At 36.9% G+C, this 18,296-nt stretch overlaps 4 protein-coding genes across 5 annotated transcripts; 2 read left to right on the forward strand and 2 right to left on the reverse strand.

The window, feature by feature from the left end:
* The first annotated feature begins 80 nt into the window (after window positions 1–80).
* si:ch73-15b2.5 (rho guanine nucleotide exchange factor 19) lies at window positions 81–5,644 on the forward strand. 2 transcript variants are annotated; one of them, XM_056460257.1, is made up of 13 exons: window positions 81–122; window positions 218–345; window positions 508–666; window positions 1,119–1,195; window positions 1,427–1,677; window positions 1,760–1,920; window positions 3,772–3,924; window positions 4,012–4,141; window positions 4,279–4,353; window positions 4,431–4,523; window positions 4,595–4,746; window positions 4,840–5,004; window positions 5,453–5,644. In XM_056460257.1, exons 2-13 carry the CDS (start codon window positions 284–286, stop codon window positions 5,493–5,495), a joined length of 1,521 nt encoding a protein of 506 aa, XP_056316232.1. In that variant the 5' UTR covers window positions 81–122; window positions 218–283; the 3' UTR covers window positions 5,496–5,644. The 2 variants fall into 2 exon arrangements, with proteins under 2 accessions (XP_056316232.1, XP_056316231.1); XM_056460256.1 differs by having other exon boundaries at window positions 91–345.
* Window positions 5,645–6,366, reverse strand: tomm6 (translocase of outer mitochondrial membrane 6 homolog (yeast)). The gene is made up of 3 exons (XM_056460278.1): window positions 6,130–6,366; window positions 5,890–6,021; window positions 5,645–5,809 (listed from the first exon to the last, which is right to left on the reverse strand). The coding sequence occupies exons 1-2, from the start codon at window positions 6,222–6,224 to the stop codon at window positions 5,925–5,927; spliced, it is 192 nt and encodes a 63-aa protein (XP_056316253.1). The 5' UTR covers window positions 6,225–6,366; the 3' UTR covers window positions 5,645–5,809; window positions 5,890–5,924.
* A 59-nt stretch (window positions 6,367–6,425) lies between these two features.
* On the forward strand, window positions 6,426–9,200 carry LOC130230946 (ubiquinol-cytochrome-c reductase complex assembly factor 2). Its single transcript, XM_056460276.1, has 4 exons — window positions 6,426–6,625; window positions 7,125–7,199; window positions 7,351–7,420; window positions 8,808–9,200. Exons 1-4 carry the CDS (start codon window positions 6,488–6,490, stop codon window positions 8,912–8,914), a joined length of 390 nt encoding a protein of 129 aa, XP_056316251.1. The 5' UTR covers window positions 6,426–6,487; the 3' UTR covers window positions 8,915–9,200.
* A 2,971-nt stretch (window positions 9,201–12,171) lies between these two features.
* Window positions 12,172–16,494, reverse strand: tspo (translocator protein). The gene is made up of 4 exons (XM_056460275.1): window positions 16,363–16,494; window positions 15,185–15,358; window positions 14,938–15,076; window positions 12,172–12,871 (listed from the first exon to the last, which is right to left on the reverse strand). Exons 2-4 carry the CDS (start codon window positions 15,355–15,357, stop codon window positions 12,695–12,697), a joined length of 489 nt encoding a protein of 162 aa, XP_056316250.1. The 5' UTR covers window position 15,358; window positions 16,363–16,494; the 3' UTR covers window positions 12,172–12,694.
* Window positions 16,495–18,296: the final 1,802 nt, after the last annotated feature.

The raw sequence follows: 18,296 nt of genomic DNA on the forward strand, positions 1-18,296 counted from the left end.
AATCCTGAGGGCCCAATCAAATGCAGTGAAATCAGGTGAGAGCGCTTTTCTCAATCGATTAGACACACAACTCTTCTGGCTGGTGTTTGGGAAGTAACCAGCCTCGGTGCGCTCCAGCATTTGTGAGTAAATTAGGGGCTTTCACGGCGATAAATAATATTCAGTTCTGCTCCTGGACTTGAAGAAAGTTTACCATATTCACATGGCTCATGTTAAGAAGGATGAGAGTTTCTGGACCCTGACTGTAACTGAAGTTTTAGACGGTGACACTGCTCGACCAGCGATGGATGAAGACGACCACCCAACAAAAGAGGAAGACAGTGAGGCGTGTGGTGGAAATTACTGGTATGTAATCAAAATAAAATTAAAATAAATCGTAGGTCCCTGATTTCTAACGTGGTCCAGCCTTGCTAACCTACCGTTTACTTCCTCTAAGCAGACTAGGTTAAAAGGCTTTTGATGGAAGCTGACGGGATGATGTTATTTTGATCTCTGTCTTTCTTTTAGTACATCTGAAGGGTTGGCTGAAGCTCTTAAATCTGTTGCAAGCTCTCAATTATGGAGCTTTGTAGGGTATTCTCTGCCCATTGCATCCCTCTTCTCTGCGGAGAGCTCAAGTCATCTGGAATTTTCTGACATAAACAGTGAGGACAGTGAGATAAAAAGGTAAGGCATTAATTTATTAGTCAAACTTTTAAAATCTAAAACCACTTACAGATGAGAAATACAAGATGTGTTTTAAAAAGAGTAAAGTTACTATAATTAAAAGTACTGGTAATGCAAAGTTTCAGAAATTATTTTTTAAATGTATAAGCTAGAATCTTTATGCTGTGCATCACTCAAGATCCTGACCAAACCTGATAGGAATTGGATGTTAATGATGCACAAAATGACAAAGTCCTCATAATCACCAGTCAAACCAACGTACAGTTGTTTTTGTAAAAACATCTCATCCTTTTTTAACTGAACTTCACAGAACTTCACTGCTCGACAGACAAAATCCAGTTCACTATAACATTTTTTATTTATTCATTTTTTGCTTGTTTTTGCATTTTTTGCTTGTTTTGCTTTGATATGCATTACAACCATTTTGTTCATGCCATTTTTCCTTGTTTCAGTATAAGTGAAATGGACATCAGTGTACATCAAGAGAAAACATATGTTGCCAAGTTTGAATCCGAATACATCAATAGTTGTAAGTTTACAAATGATTGAAAGACTTGATTGACTTTTACAAAACTCTCTACCAGATAGTGTAGATGTCACATTCACCAGACATCTAAAGTCATTAAAATGTATGATTTTTCTTTGTATTACTGCAGTGGTCAAATGACACTATGCGATTTGGGGTTTCATTGGTCAAAATGTATAGGTATTCCAAAAAAAAAACCTCACGGTAATATTCTGCTACAATTTTATATTCTAGCTGTCCCTTTATATCAGGAGTATTGGATGCGCTCCTTGAAGAAGGATTTAAACCGAGCACAGCTTGCTGGACTTTCAGAACTGGTAACATCGGTGTGTCTCTCTGGTCTGAAAACTCCCCCATCTTTAACCCTGACCTCTATTTTGAGCCCACCAGGGTCTCAGTCCAAACCATATGCTCTATGGCAGGAGTTACCACAAGCAAAGAGTGTGCTGTACTCCCTCAGTGCACAGGACATCCAGCTTCAGGAGGTGCGTATTGTTGTGCATGCTTGGAAAAACCTGATGTTGGTCTGGTGTTACTCATCTTTCTGTTTCTGTGCTTTCGGTGTAGGCTATGTTTGAGCTGATTGTGTCCGAGGCCTCATATCAGAAGAGTCTGATAGTAGCACTGAATGTGTTTCAGTGCTCAGCAGAACTCAAACACATCCTCACTCGAGTGCAGCATCATGTTTTGTTCTCCAACCTAAAAGACGTCTGCAGAGTCAGTGAACGGTAAGGATAGTCACTCGAGTAAGCGGTACCTTCATATCATATGTATAAATGAAGTACTAAAAATCTAGAAAATAAAAGCAAATCATAGTATAGGGTGATCCAAAAAAAAAATACCACAACTTTGAAAATCGAGAACTCTGCAAAGAAAAGGAGAGCTAAGCTCTTTCTGTCATCGATTTAAGGAAGCTCTGAAGTTTCACATTGAGGAACTAAAAGAAGGAATAACTGCAGCTATCCAAACTGTTACGCCCGAGATGCTACATTTGATTGTGGAACAAGTTTGAGTAACGGGTTGATGCCACTTGAGTGTCTGGAGGGGGTCATATTGAACATCTATGAACTTGTTTTCTACTGGAAAAAATGCTTTAAGTACTCTTCACGTTGATTAATTACCCAAGGTTCCATCATGTTTCTTTGATTTAAATACAGATTTTCAAAGTCGTATTCTTTTTGAATCACCCTGTATTTTAAGTTATTTAATAAGGCATTAAAGTACATGCACATCCTGCCTGAAATGTGTCATTTCTTACAGATTAAAAATTTTATTAAATTAATACAATTTTAACTGCTTTACAGAAGATGCTCACAAAAATGTAATTGTGTAGCAGTATTTTAAATACAAAAAACCCACTTTCAGTAAAGAATATAATTTGATCACAATGCAGCTCCAAAATTCTAATTAACTGTAATTTGAAATCTTTATATTAAATATAGAGGGGTTGGACTATCAATCTTAAACATGGCTAAATTTGACCCCCCTGGACCAATCTTCATTGATTGAACGTTCATCCAGCAAGAGCAGAGTGTGAAGGTTTATTTAGCAGATTAATATCACAATTATGCTTTTAAATTCTGCAATGCACACATCATTGTGGATGACATATCAGAGTTCAAAAGAGGACAAATTATTGGTGCTGGCGCATTTGTGACCAATACAGCAAATCGTTGTGATGTATCAAGAGCCACAGTATTCAGGTTAATGTCAGCATATCATCAAGAACAAATAACCACATCCAACAGAAGTAACCGTGGAAGCTGTTTGAAATGTATATCCGGGTGCTTACCCGGATTATATCCAACAATTGTAAAACCACAGCTGCCCAACTCACTGCAGAATTAAATGTGCACCTCAACTCTCCTGTTTCCTGTCGAGAGCTCCACAGGGTCATTATACATGGCCGGGCTGCTATAGCCAAACGTTTGGTCATTCATGCCAATGTCAGTTTCAATGGTGCCAGCAGTGAAAATTTGTATCGAGTCCGCCTTCACTGTCTTTCCCACATGTGGGAGGGTTACTGTGTGGAGAAGCTCCAAAGAAGTGTACCACCCAGACTGTTGCATTCCCAGAGTATAGCATGGTGGTGGATCAGGGAGGGTCTGGGGTGCAATATTATGGCATTCACTTGGCCCAATACTTGTGCTAGACTGCCAAGGACTACCGAACCGGATGATTATGCACCAATACACACAGCAAGACTAGTGACCTAGCGGTTTGATGATCATGAAAGTAAAGGTAAACATCTTTCATGGCCTGCACAGTCACCAGATCCAAATATTATTGAGCCACTATGGTGGGTTTTATAGGAGTGATTCAGGAAATATTTTCCTGCATTTACCAGCATCATGTTGTGACCTGGCCACTGTTCTGCAAGAAGAATGGCTCAAAATCCATCTGGCCACTGTGCAGAACTTGTATCTGTCATTCCCAAGACAAACTGATGCTGTATTAGCTGCAAAAGGATGCCCTATTATTGTGGTCTAAAACCAGGTGTTTCAGTTTCATTGTCCAACCAATGCACTTATATACTCTTCATTCAAAATCTAATTTAATGTTGTCTTTGGTTTTTGTAGGTTTCTGCAGGACCTGGAGTCTCATATAAGGCAGGATGTGGTGATGTCACAGGTTGGTGACGTTGTTTTGAATCACCAAAAATCCTTCCAACAAGTCTATGTGCCGTATATCACCAACATGATGTACCAGGAGGCCCTCGTCACTCAGCTGCTGTTTGTTCTGTTTATATATTTCCACCAAATTCAGCTTCAGTTTATCATCAAAGCATTCTGATTGATATTTTGCACCCCCCTTTCCAGACAGGAAAACAGGAAATTTGCACCAATCCTGAAGAAACTAGAGAAGGACCCACAATGCCAGAGACAGACGCTTAAGTCTTTCCTGATTCTTCCCTTTCAGAGGATCACCCGAATAACTCTCTTGCTTGAGGTTTGCTTTCCCTTTTTAACCGATCCGGGAGATGTTGGATATTGGTGGTAAACCGCCAATTGGTGGTAAATACTTCACTAATTGGTGGAGTAGTGAACGTGATTATTTATTATTTGTGTGTGTGTTATTTGGTTTAGAATGTCCTCAAGAGAACCAGGGGTGTTTGTCTTAATGTCCCTAATGTGAAGGAAGCCATTGAAGCTGTACGGAAGGTATTACAGGTCATAAAATAACCGTAAATGCAGTTCATCTGCTGTTAGGATTCATAATTCAATTTCTCATTGTGTAGATAGTGGAAGAGTGTGACACAAGAGTCCAGAAAATGAAAAGAACTGAGCTGCTCGTTTCTTTGGACAAGTTAGTGGACTTCGGAAATGTCAAGGTACAAAATATCTTAATTTATTTTCTATGCCTCTGTTATATTTGTAAACACATTTTTCTTTTTCTCAATAGGCCGTTCCATTAATCACTAGAGGACGTCATTTGATTAAGGAGGGATCTTTGAAGCAATTAATAATTGGAGGCAATCACAAAGCATCTGTAGTCTCTCGCAAAGATTTATACATTCACCTTTTCAATGATCTATTGCTCCTCTCTGTTAGAAGGTATGATCTCTATTGACTCTTTAGTTTGAAGTTTTATGTGTAGGTGTGTCTGTGTATGTATAACCAGTTTTATCATCTTCTTCCTCTATTCAGTGGACAAAGATTCATTGTGCAGGACCATGCATTATTTCCTGATCATGTACGCGCTGAAGAAATCAAAACAACTATTTTGGGACTACCTTCTGAATCCCTCCTGCTCCATCTGACTAAGAAGCATAATAGATCTTCCTCTGCCCTGATACTTGCTGCGCGCACACAGTAATTGCAGTCTTGGAAATGGATCAAATTGTGTAGAACTAGGGTTTTTACAAAATTGGGGGCCAAAAGGCAGTGCTAAGGGGGCTGTGAAATGTAAAGTTAATAGATTTTTTTTCCTTTGAACAAAGTAGTAAATGGATTGAAATCTATGAAATTAATAATTAAATGATAAATCTTTGAGTGACATTACTAATTTCAATTTGTATTCAAATTTGATTTAATAATAATATATTTGTAAATAAATATTGTGCTGTTATATAAAAGAGTATAAATTGTGACATCTAAAAAACTAGATGTTACATTTTAATTCCTTTTTCATTTGTGGGTCCCTTGCACAAGAATGAATATTGGGAGTTGTGTTTGAAAAAAGCATTTCACGTTTTCTTGAGTGAACATGTTGGTTTCAGTTGTGTTAAGAAATTCTTTAAACACTTCTTCTTTTTTTTAGGTTGGAAAAAGAAACCTGGATCAAAGCTCTGTCATCGAAGTAGGAGACTGCAATATGTAGGATGTTCTTTATGGAAAGAATCAAACTGTGGATCATAAAATAGACATCACAACTTATGCTTTTAATTTTCTTGAATGTTGTTCTAATAGTGTGTATGTTACATATTTATTATAAATAAATGGCTGTAGGAAACCGCTTTAACGTGAGGTTTATTTCAACAAAACGCAATGCATGTACAGAAGAAATTTACAATTTGTAATTATCCAATTGTTGGGATTTATTCCCTTTGCTGTCGAATAGACTTGTTCAACAAGACCCGCTGTAGAAAACGTCTCTCTTCTCCCATTTTAGCACCACCTGTGTTGAAGAAGAAACCAAAGGTAAGTCTTAGGATGAGAGGGTGAACGACGATTTTAACAATATTATGCTTATTTCACCTGTAAGAGTCCTTTCTGTTGTTAATGTGTGGGAACTACGTGACCGGCTGAGGAGACATCAAGTCAAAATCTGAAAGGTTTCTCGCGACCCAAACACCCGCTGCAAACAAGCCCAGGTTCACAAGGAGATTCCTGTAACAGCAGAAACGTAATACAGCTCATGTAAATCAGATTTTGAGTAACGTTGGTACGTTACAATCGTCATTTCGAGCCTTCATAGATGTATAAACCGTAACAAACCTCCTAAAATCATTTCGGTCTGCGGCGAAACGGCAAGCCGAGCTTATCCATCCCGTGACCCCTCCCGATTTTCCTTCCGATTTCTTTCCGCTCATTGCTTTCAACGTTATAATAAATTATTAGTATTAACCACGCGAAGCATTCAAGCAGAAGGTCTTTGATATTACCTTGAAATTTCTACGGCAAACCACGAGGTTATCGCATTAGTACGGGTGCTCGACGGGGACAACCCGTACTGAGAGACGGCCGATTTCCGCAATGAGGAGTCAATTTTGAAACGCCGTACAATTTGACCCCTCCCGGCTTACAGATTTTTTACATGAGCGCAGTTGTGAAACACAAGTCCTGTACTTGAAATATGTCTGCCACCAGATACCGTCGATTTCTGAAGCTGTGCGAGGAATGGCCAAAAGACGAGTCTAAGAAAGGGAGAGATTTAGGGACGTTTTTACGCCAAAGAGTCGCTAGTGCTTTCCGGGAAGGCGAAAATACACAGGTATGTCGTGAATTACTACACCATTTATCCTTGCTGTATCCTTGATCTATCCTTGTTCATTGTGTGTGCAGAGATATGGTAATAATGCTATTGAGGTAAAGTTGGTTTTATATCCACACATTCGGACTTTCTCATTAATATAATTTCAGAAAAGTATTCTAAATAGTGAAACATCATTGTAGCAGTCAGTGACTATCAAAGTACAACATTATTCAGACAAATAATAAGTGTTATGTTGTTTTCAGTTCATTCTTGCATGTGATTTCACACCCAATATCTAAAGTACAATGGTAAAAAATATAAGAGGGTATGTCACAAGTTGTCACTGAATGAATGTGTGAATATAAAACCAACTTTACCTCAGTGTTAATGCTTTAATTAGACAAGCCTCGGTTTTATTGTAGTCTTGTGTGTAATATTTAGTTTTCTTGTACAGATATTGAATTTTAAAAATATTACGTTAAAATTCAAATTTCGTGCGCAATTGTTTCCTATTAAGATTTCAGACCCAGAGAAATGTGATCAGATGTATGAAAGTCTGGCTCGCATCAACAGTAATGTGTACAAAGAGAAGGTGAGTAGTGCTTTTTAGTTTCCTCTAGATGACACAGCTCATTTGGGTTTATTTTGTGAATGCTTTGTAATAGTTTTTATATGGTTTTCATTTGTTTAGACCACATGCTTGAAATGTTACAGTGACAATGGTTTTTTCTTTCTCTCCCCAGTTTCCACGAGCAAAAGATACCAGTTTTACAGGTGTGACAGTGGAAGAGTGTCGATTGCTGTTGGCAACAGGTGTGGATTTTTACGTTATACTGTACAAACCGAGGTACTATAGAATTCAAAAGTTTTGAGAAATTTTCCACAGCTAGATCCGTTCCTGCGTCAACATAATTTGCTGATCGTGTAAAGTTCATTTCTAACATAATCCTTACTCCAACCTATTCATACTTATTCTCAGCACCATAACTTTTTCTCTCATGCTTTTTTTCTCATAACTTTTACTTTTTATGAGGTGCGTTATTAGCCTTATACTCGACCCCCAACTTGGGACATACACTACGTACAATTTAGCTTACACAATTCACCTACAGCGCATGACTTTGGGGGAAACCAAAGCACCCAGAGGAAACCCACACGAACACGGGCAGAACATGCAAACTCTACACAGAAGTAGAATTTCTTTTAAGTTATTTATTTCGTGATTTATACTAATGTTTACTTTTTCACATACTTATTTTGTTATATACAGTGTGCGAATTATACATTGACGATAATTTATTAATAAAATGTATACGTTTTGAGGGATATTTAGTGACCATTTAGAAGTTTCTGTTGGTCAAACTATACAAATGATGTGTCTATGTTTTTGTTTTTTAGGCTACATGTAGATATAAACTCCTATTTTAGATTAAATGTGTTCTGTGAATACTTAAGACGTCTTTCTGTGCTCTAAAACTGCCAGTTTGACTGTTGAATGATATTTGTCCTAGCATAATATTTAAGATAGAGGTCAGAAAAAGCTATTTCTAATCATTAAATTGCTGACCCCCCCATACTTCTCATTTTGATGTCCTTCAAGGGGATCAAGCATTAATTAGGGGGGTCAATCCCCCCAAACCCCCCTTTAATTTGCACCCTGATTATATATTGTTTAATATACATTAAACCTTATTGGCATTCAGTGTGGACAGCAAATGCATGTTCTTTGCTCTTTTGGTCAATTTAACATAAAGAATGTATTCATTTGTTTGCTGTTCTCGTGGCATTAAAAAGGACCAAATATAGGTTAATATTATTTATGTGAAATAAAAAAATACATTCTTTTTAATTCAGTTATATTTTGAACATAATTTAGGAACACAAAATTATTACCTGTTGGTCACTTAAGCACAGACTTGAAATTAAGATGTTTAGTTTAAACTGCCCAATGTCGCAAGTAAGTCGTAAAGGCTTCTTTTTAAAGACTTGTTATTATTTTAGAAGCTTATTTAAACGATTTTGTGCCATTCTTATGAAGTAAAATAAATAAATGAAGTAAAGTAAAATAAATAAAAATGTTCAATACCAGAGGGTATGGTATGAAGACTTGTTTAAAACATCGAATGTAGTGTTTATTTAGCTATGTATGGTGGACAAAAATAAAAAATATATAGATAAAGGATGTTGTCATTCGTTTCAGGAAGCATGCAGCAGACAGATGAGGAGAAGAAGGGATTGTGGAAGACCCTAATGGAGCGCTTCTCCTCCAAACCTGAAGACGGACCCCCTGAAAAAGCTGAGAAATAATCACCATACTGTATAGTTCTTATTTATTCCCCTTTGCACTTTCACAGATAAAACCAATAAGCTGTGTATGCAGATCTTCACTTTTAACAGCTGTAGCTCTCGTAATGTTCATGGTTGAACAGAGACCTCCAAAAACCAGTGATTTTGTTGGAAGAGCTGCTATAAAGTTGAAGAAATGTGACAATTCAGGAAACACAATATTCAGTTTTATAGAATATTACTTGCATATTATTTTTCTTGAACCAACAGATGCCAATAAATACTTTTTGTATCTCCTGCTAAACAATCTTGTATGTTCTGACTTTCATTGGAAAAGCATTATTTACATACACAATGAGGTATAGGTACAGCTAGTGTTTTTCAGCCAATGATAAACTTCTGGTCTTTTATAGCATTGAAGTTGTAATGTAGTTACAATACATTCAGTTAAATAGACTTAAGCATTTATTTAGTTGTTCAAGTGTAAAATGAGATGAAAGAATGTGTAACCGCTAGCGCCGTCAGGATCAGCAGGCAACATAAATCAATAGTAAAATATATTTAATGGTATTTTATGGAATATGGAATTTAATGCAGTGCTTCTTGTCCAGGCTGTGACCCACTTTATATTGTATATCTATCAGGAAGTGAAGATCGCCGATTTTTAAAGAAAAGACCTTAAACGTAGCAATTTTATAACGGAAATACAGTTCACCAGAAGCGCCGAGGCTGGCTGACGAAATTAAAAGTCTGTGTGCATCTACCCCATTTGTGCTCCTACAGCATGTAAGATTTTCTCCATTTTATTCATTGTCATTAATTGCAACAAATGTATGTTCATGGTAGGCAGGACCACTTGATGAAATGCTTATTTGAATGCTCATTTAAAAAACACTTAAGGCCCATTCCCAATTCTATTTTTGTACCTTTACTCCTTCCCCTTAAAACAGAGTGTGAAGAGGAAGGGCTTCAAAATTTACCCCTAGGAAATGGGAGAGCACTACAACACCTGCACATGTCATCATGATCTCTTGCTTCATATGAGATCGACGATCGCTACTGCTGTAGTTATTTTAGTTGCGTTATTTTTTTTTTGGTATTTATCTTCAGGAAATCACTGAAGGCAACTATATCATGTTATCATAATAATATAATGTGGCAATAAGATCGTAACTGTACTGTGCATTTACACAGTGGCCATATTTATTTATGTAAACCCACAAAAACAGCATTAATATTATAGCAGACACTGTAAAAAGGTCATTCCCAGCCACTAGACTTTTCTGACAGGGTATTCGAGTGTCATGGAGTGACAGTATTATGTGGGGCTATTATATAGGAGTTATTAGTTGGCATTATAGATAGCGAAATTTAGCGAGTTTTATTAAAAAGCATGATGGTAAAACACAAACACGGTTATGAATATATTAAAACATAAGCTTGTTTGTGGTAAAAATTCATAATAATGACAAAAAAATACTAATTTGTGCATCTCCTGACTTCCGTGTGCAGCCATGCTGTCGTTGTAGCTGGTGTATTCTGGGAAATTTTCTTACCCCTTGGGCCCAATCCCAATTCTACCCCTTAGACCTTCCCCTTATCCCCACCCCTCGTTTTGCGCGTTCATGTGAAGGGGTAGGGGTGTCCCAATTCTCTTTAGCTTGAAGGCGTCGGGGTACGGAGAAGGGCTAGATACCCCTTCAAATGGAGATTTTTCAGGACCAAACTTGAAACCAAGGGGTTGGAAAATTTCCCAGAATACACCATCTACAGGGCTGCACAGTGGTGCAGTGTGTAGCACGATCGCCTCACAGCAAGAAGGTCGCTGGTTTGAGCTTCGGCTGGGTCAGTTGGCATTTCTGTGTGGAGTGTGCATGTTCTCCCTGCGTTCACGTGGGTTTCTTCCAGGTGCTCCGGTTTCCCCCACATGTCCAAAGACATGTGCTATAGGTGAATTGGGTAAGCTAAAATAGAACGTAGTGTAAGTGTGTGAATGAGTGTATGTGGATGATTCCCAGTGATGGGTTGCAGCTGGAAGGGCATCCGCTGCATAAAACATATGCTGGAAAAGTTGGCGGTTCGTTCCGCTGTGGCAACCCGGAAGTAAGGAGATTTTTTTTTTGTCATTATTACGAACTTTTACAACAAACAAATATGTTTTTATACACACATAACAGCATTCATGTTTTACTGTCATGCTTTTTTTTTTTAAACACTAAATAAAAAACGCAAAATTTCGCTATCTATAATCCCTAATGACTCCTGTATAGCAGTCCCAAAACATTCTGTCACTCCAATACCCTGTCAGAAAAGTCTAGGGGCTGGGAATGAGCTTTTTAGTGTCTGCTTTAATGTTAATGTTTTTTTGTGTGTTTACATAGATAAATATAGTTACGATCTTATTGCCTCATTATCTTGTTATGATAACATGATCAGAATCAGAAAGAGCTTTATTGCCAGGTATGTTCACACATACAAGGAATTTGTTTCCGTGACAGAGCTTCTACAGTGCAACAGGATAACAGAGACAGGACTAAAACAGATAATAAATATATTTAAAAAAAAAATAGAAGTAGTGAGTGCAAATATACAGATTGACAAGTGTATGTACGTGTTTATTACTATATACAACGTTGTATGTGCAGCTGTTGTGTGCAAATTGACATGTAAGTGTGTGGTTAAATAAGTGTATATGTTTATAAAAGTGTATGGCAAGTAGTGATGTTGGTTTCGCAATGATATAGTTGCCTTCAGTGATTTCCTGAAGATAAATACCAAAAAAATAAGGCAACTGGAATAACTACAACAGTCGCGATTGTCTGATCTCATAAGAAGCAAGAGATCGTGATGACGTGTGCAGGTGCTGTAGTGGTGTCCCAATTCTTAGGGGTAAATTTTAAAGCCCTTCCCCACTCTGTTTTAAGGGCCATGGGGAAGGTGCAGGGGTACAAAAATAGAATTGGGATTGGGCCTTGGTTTCGAGTATGGTCCTGAAAAGTCTAATTTTCAAAAGGGTATCTAGCCCTTCCCCTTAGCCCTACGCCTTCAAGTTAAAGAGAATTGGGACACCCCTACCCCTTCACGTGAATGCGTAAGGGGTAAGGTGAAGGGCTAAGGGGTAGAATTGGGATTGGGCCTAAGTGTTGCAGACACATTACTAATTACATTATAATGGCTAATTATATGCACCATATTAGTAAGAATGGAGGTCGTTCAGGTAAAAAAAAAAATATTTTCAAATTTAGTTGTATTCGTAATTATTTAGGATTAGGGCAGAATGACAGTTGAAGTGCAGTTCTTTATTAATGGGGTTACTTGGCAATGTGAAATAACATTCTGAGTGCACATTGGGGGATTTTCTGGCTAATATTGATAACATGGCCTAATCTGTGATGAAGCATGTTTACAAAAGATAGATGATAAAAGCCTCCTCTGCCTGACCACCACCCTCATACAGCCACAAAGCTTCGTGACCAGAACTTAATGTTTGAGATAGAAACTACATGCAGTGTGCTTTAAACAAATTTATTTCCAAGAAATAAAGTTTACAAAATCATTATCAAAGAACAATGTGTATGGAAGCAAACATTTGATTTGAAGTGCACATAAGCTGATCTAAACTTGAGTGGTGGAGTATGTTATAAAATAATTAATGGAAGCATTAGAACATTATTTTATTGCCTCACCTCTTCTACTTAAGACATCCGGTGAATTGCCTTGCAAGTGACAAAACAAGTAACAAAACAATCATGAGTGCATTTATTCTTCTCAGTTGTGTTAGCTGGATTAGTGTTGGGCTCTTCAGTCTTCTTTCTTGGGCTCTGGGTTGTCTCTCCAAACACAGTAGTTGAGGCTGGTGGCGACACACAGCCAAGCCATGTATGGCACCATCAGAAGTGTTGCAGTGCGGCTGATGGGATACCAGGACACCATTGTGGCTGCCACTGTGCCGCTCAACAACAATAGCTCTATCAGTGCCTAGACACACGACAGAAGAACACCACAATATCTTTATCATATCAAATTAATGAAGAAAAAAAACCTGTCAAACTTCTGAAGTTAAGTATGTTCTTAAAAAAACAGAACACCAAAAAATGACAACGCAAGAAGATATTTTGCGGAATGTTCAAATCCGTTTAGCTTTGGCTTTATTTGCATCCACCCATTTTATGTGTCTTTTAGGATATCGCATGAAAAAAGCATACAAATTCTTAATCTCTCAGCTGATGAAAATAAATTATTCAATAGATATATGCATATTAACTATGATGGAAACACATAAAATCCTCTGTTTACCAAAAAGAAGTTTGGTAAAATATAATATACCAATATTTACAGATAATTTCATCAGATAACTAGACTAACCAATGGACTGATCTTGTCTCGCAGCACCATGCCAAATGTTTTAGCAGTTCAGCAAACACCTGAGAAAAACTCTATCCTCAAAATGATTTTATCTATCGACCATCTAGCATGAAAACCTCAGGCACCCACCTCTAAACTAAGGATAACACCACAGAGTTTGTTGTTGTGTGTGCTTCGCATATTTGTTATGAAGGGGAAAAGTGCTAAAATGGTTTGCCTCATTGCGTGAATGTTTTAATAAATTATAAATGTATTCAATTTTATTAATAATCTATTGTGCTACTTTGCCAGGAAGTGATATTTTGTGAAGGTGTGATGGAAAAGTTGCTTTAATTATGAAAACAGCTAATGTCGGTGCGAATTGAAACAGTTCCTGACATTCTTTAAAATATATTATTTTGTGTTGCAGAGAAGAATAATCCTAACTAAACAATGACCAAATTTTCATTTTTAATTGTGACTATCCCCGTGTTTATACTATACCAATGTACCTGAAAGCTGAATGCTTTTTTCAAAACCTTTGACAACATGGTCAAAAGATTCTGTTAACACAAAAACGTAATGAGCATTCCAGGCCACTAGTTTATGATGTCACTTTTTTTATAATTTTTTTGGCGGGTTTTCACTTTTAATGGACAGGACAGTAGAGAGCATTGACAGGGAAGCAGAGAGAGGGGAAGGATCGGCATAGGACCTTGAGGCAGGAATCGAACTCGGGTCGCTGCAAACACCAGAATGCATGTGTCGACGCACTTAGCACTACAACATTGGCACGGACTATAATGTCACTTCTAAAAGAAACACTACCGGTGCACTTTTATATTAGTCGTGAACGTTTGTGATTTCGGACACAGCTTATATAGTACATGTGCAAGTTTGAACACGTAATACACACCCACATGATGTCAGCATATTCACAAAATCACTTGTAGTTTGCACAGATGAAATAAAGTGCACTTTGAAACACATTTTTTGCATATTCAGGCTCTCAAAATACCATTGTCATGTTAAAAAGTACATAAGATGTCCTCATATTTGGGGTCTGATACTATCTCATTAGAACTATATGTGGAGAAACAGGTTCCTGGTTTGACTTTAGAATAGTTGCTCCATATTTCAACTTGAAATCCACTGACAATGACTTTTGCTGCTTGTTCAAACTAAGTTAAAATCAGCTGAAACAACACAATTTTTATCCAAAATCAAACAAAAAGTGCTCAGGGGTAGCTTAATTATTGTGTCCATGCTCTTTGGGTTAGGGATTCACCAGAAAAAACAGCAAAAGCAAGCCCAAAGCACCAAAAATGTGAACAAAGTATTAAAGAGGCTTTATTGACATGGCTATTCCTTAAAACTCAACCTATGTGTTTCAGCAAACACTTGCCATCATCAGAGTGGCAAGTGTTTGCCGAAATGTGTAGGTGCAGTTTTAAGGAATAGACATGTCAGTAAATACTTTTTAATAGTTTTTCCACATTTTTCAGGTGCCTTGGACTTACTTTTGCTGTTAACACAATTCTTATGTTTGTTTTGGGACCACTTATTTGCTCTATGTTTAATCCACATACATTTGTAAAAACAATTAAGTTGACTTAATCGATTTGTGTTGGGACAACATGAAGTAATTGTGTGGAATGCAGCATTTGTTATACAATTTCAGTCTCAGAATAATGTCTCACCAGCTGAATTTTGTGTGCACCGAAGAAGATGGGGGTCCAGGCCCAGTTAAGTGCCAACTGCAGCCCATAAAGTCCCAATGGCACCATTGCATCCTGTGTGAAGCCTCCAAGCTCTTTCCACACAAGGTATGAACCGTACCTTTTAAAAAAAGATGGAAAACTGTTTACTTAATCTGCAGTAAGTCAGTTATTAAACTTTCTAAAGTCTAACATGCAGACATAGTGAATGCCTAATGTTTGAACGTACCCCATGCCAGTGTAAAGGGTGGTCCACACCACTGGGAAGGCAGCATTAGGTGGTCTCCATGAGGGTTTATTAAGCGTGGTGTACCATGTCTTCACCTCCCGCCGTGTGATTATACCTCCAAATATCCCACCAACGTGAGGGAGGGCAGTAAGGCTCAGCATAGGAATCCACATCCTTTTAATACAAACAGGCAAATTAAGGTCTCTGAGCAACTGTCCGTGTATGTATATTATGTGACTGTTTGGAAGGGTTGCGCTGCACCTCCTTGTCCATGTAACTTTCAAGTCTGACAGCTTATCTCCACAGCAAGCAGGCCAACAGTATCTTAGGGCTGATTTCATTTGCAGCACAATAATGACTTTTATTTATTAGCAATAAATGCAATCATACATTAACAGGGAAATTCTATTGCAGCGAAATTTTCATTTAGTTTGACCTAAATATAAAATTACCAAAACTAAAATTAAAAGTGAAATGAAAGAGCAATAAACAAAAAACAACCATTATAAATAATGTATTATTAAAATAATTAAAAAATTAAGAACAAAAAAGACAACAAGCCTAAAATGGCACAAAAACTGAAAATTAAAAACACTAAAATTGACAAAAATTGTAAAATAATAATCAATATAAACAAAAAAAATAGATTATTAACTTAATAAACACAAAAATTGACAAATAAATTTAAATAATTATCAATATAAATATCAAATTGATTATTAACTTAACAATTAGAATAAAACAATTATTTGAAATAGAAATACAAATGGCACAAGAAATAGCAAACTGCTGCTCACAAACCAATTCGAAATGTTTTATCTTAAATTATTTTGAATGAACTTCTAGCAAACATAAAAACTTTTGGTTGACAGCCAGTTCAGTTTGTCCCTCAATAGGAGCGATTCTGCGCATGTACCCAAAACATGTAAATGTAAACGAAACCTGTGTAAATGTGAAGAATTTGACGAGAAATGTTACATTTAACCCAATACAGACATTTTATATTTCGTGCAAAGGATATTAAACTGCATGAAGTGGTCGCAAATGTTAGTCACGCGCTTATCGTTATATTACTTAACGCGCGCGACAGACAGCTGGTGGTGTTTTGTTTACAAATACTAAACCTGGCCAGTCAGAGCATTCAAACTTATCGATTATACATAGCGTATTGTTTTTACCTGAACTGTAGAGTCGTGGAGCTGCTCGATGTGAAGAAGCGAGAGGTTTGTACAGCCTTCTATGACCGGAGTGATCTTGAAATCATGATATAAGTTTGTGTAACAGACAGTGGGCGTGTAGCTCTGCGCTGCTGTAGAAACAATGCTCGGACTCGCTGGCCAATAAGGAGAGGCGCGTAAACATCTGCCGCTTCCTCGTGTTGTGAAACCGACACTCAGCATTGTACTGTAATGTAATGTACTGTAGTAATGCGTGTTCAAGACGATCAACTCGGCGCAGCGATGGATCAGATATTTTTAACCATTGTAAATAAGCTGAGATATGTGTCAGATGTAACAGCAGCCAATAAAGAGCTGCTAACATAGACCACAAACGCAATACTAAAATTATAAGTGTTTGTTAACATTTCTTTTGGGTTATGCAGGAAGGTTCTTGGTATTTTTTACAGTTAGATAATGAGCATAGGAAACGTACACTATGCACAATGTGCGTCACACTATGAAGATGACTCCCTCTGTAGGCTTACATTCAACTGGCAGCTTCTGCATAGAAAAACACTATTCATTTCAGGTGTCATATAATGTACAGACTGTCACCAACTAGTGTAATAAGAGTGAAATATTAGTGACATGCTATTCTGAAGAGAGTGAGGGAGGAGAAGGTTTTTGTTCTCTTGTTTGCTAACAGATGTAGCAAAATAATTGTAATTTAATATATAGAATTGGCTAAAATTAAGATAGTGGCAAATAATGTAGATATAAAATGGGGCTGCACTGAGATCTGCACTTATTATTGATTGATTGTGATTACTCTTTGAAATATACTAGACAATATTTTTAAACTATATAAACTACTTACACTGCATGACATTTTAGTGAGTGGGTAAAGAGGCATTATTTTTGCTAATAAATAAATTAGTAAAGAAATATAAACCTTTTGGGAAAAAAGCTGTATTACTCTAATTATTTTGATCCTTTTTTATATTAATTCATGTTTTTTATATTTTAGATTGCAATGCATTTTATAAATTTAAATCTTCAGTGAATAATTGTTTTAAGATGATACACCATTTGGACTCGAAACTATGGCCGAAACTGTCAAATTTAAAGGGGACCTATTGCGCTTCTTTTTACAAAGTCTCTATGTGAAGCATTAACTCAAAATACCCCACAAATATTTTTTTTAAATAATTTTTTATATATTTGAAACTGCCTCTTTTGGTTTTGATCCAAATATTGCCCTTTTGGTGACTGTTACTTTAAATTCAGAAGAAATTGGGCTCCCAACCCTCTTTTCAAAAGGGTGGAGCCACAAACGCTTGTGCGTCAACATACAGTAGTGGCAGATTCACAATGTATCGCAATACTATTACATCCCAGCTCAAATACAAAAATGCCAGAATCATAGGAGAAGAGGATTTCCTGCTTGAAATTGTTGATTTAAATGATTGCTCAGTGTGACCTTTATTAAACCTGTGTAAAAAATTACACTTCATTAGTAACACTTATTTTTAAGTTTTTACATTTTCATTTGTTTCTTAGCAGTACATGATTTGATTAAATCTTATTTTAAGACTTTCTATGTATAATTAAAGTATTTGAATATTTTTAAGGACGCATCATGACCCCAAATGTCTTCTTGGCACCTCCACGCCCAGCTCCATCTACATATCGTCCCTCACAGAATTACTCTGATACAGTGGCCTCTAGCTACAGCTCCTCCCTTCAATGATCTGAAGCAATTGAGACCCATGTGGTGTTATTACACCTGAAAGTAATTTTTTGACATAATTGTTGAAGATTTGGGATTTTTATGCTTAGATCTAAGACCCTCCAAATCTAAAGGAACTTGGCCCACTGAAAGTAGTTGGTGTTTATCACCTTCATCAAGGAGATGGAGAAGTATGGAGCCAGATCAGTCTCAAAAAATAATA

The sequence above is a fragment of the Danio aesculapii genome, chromosome 6 (assembly GCF_903798145.1).
Source record: "Danio aesculapii chromosome 6, fDanAes4.1, whole genome shotgun sequence".
NCBI lineage: Eukaryota > Metazoa > Chordata > Actinopteri > Cypriniformes > Danionidae > Danio > Danio aesculapii.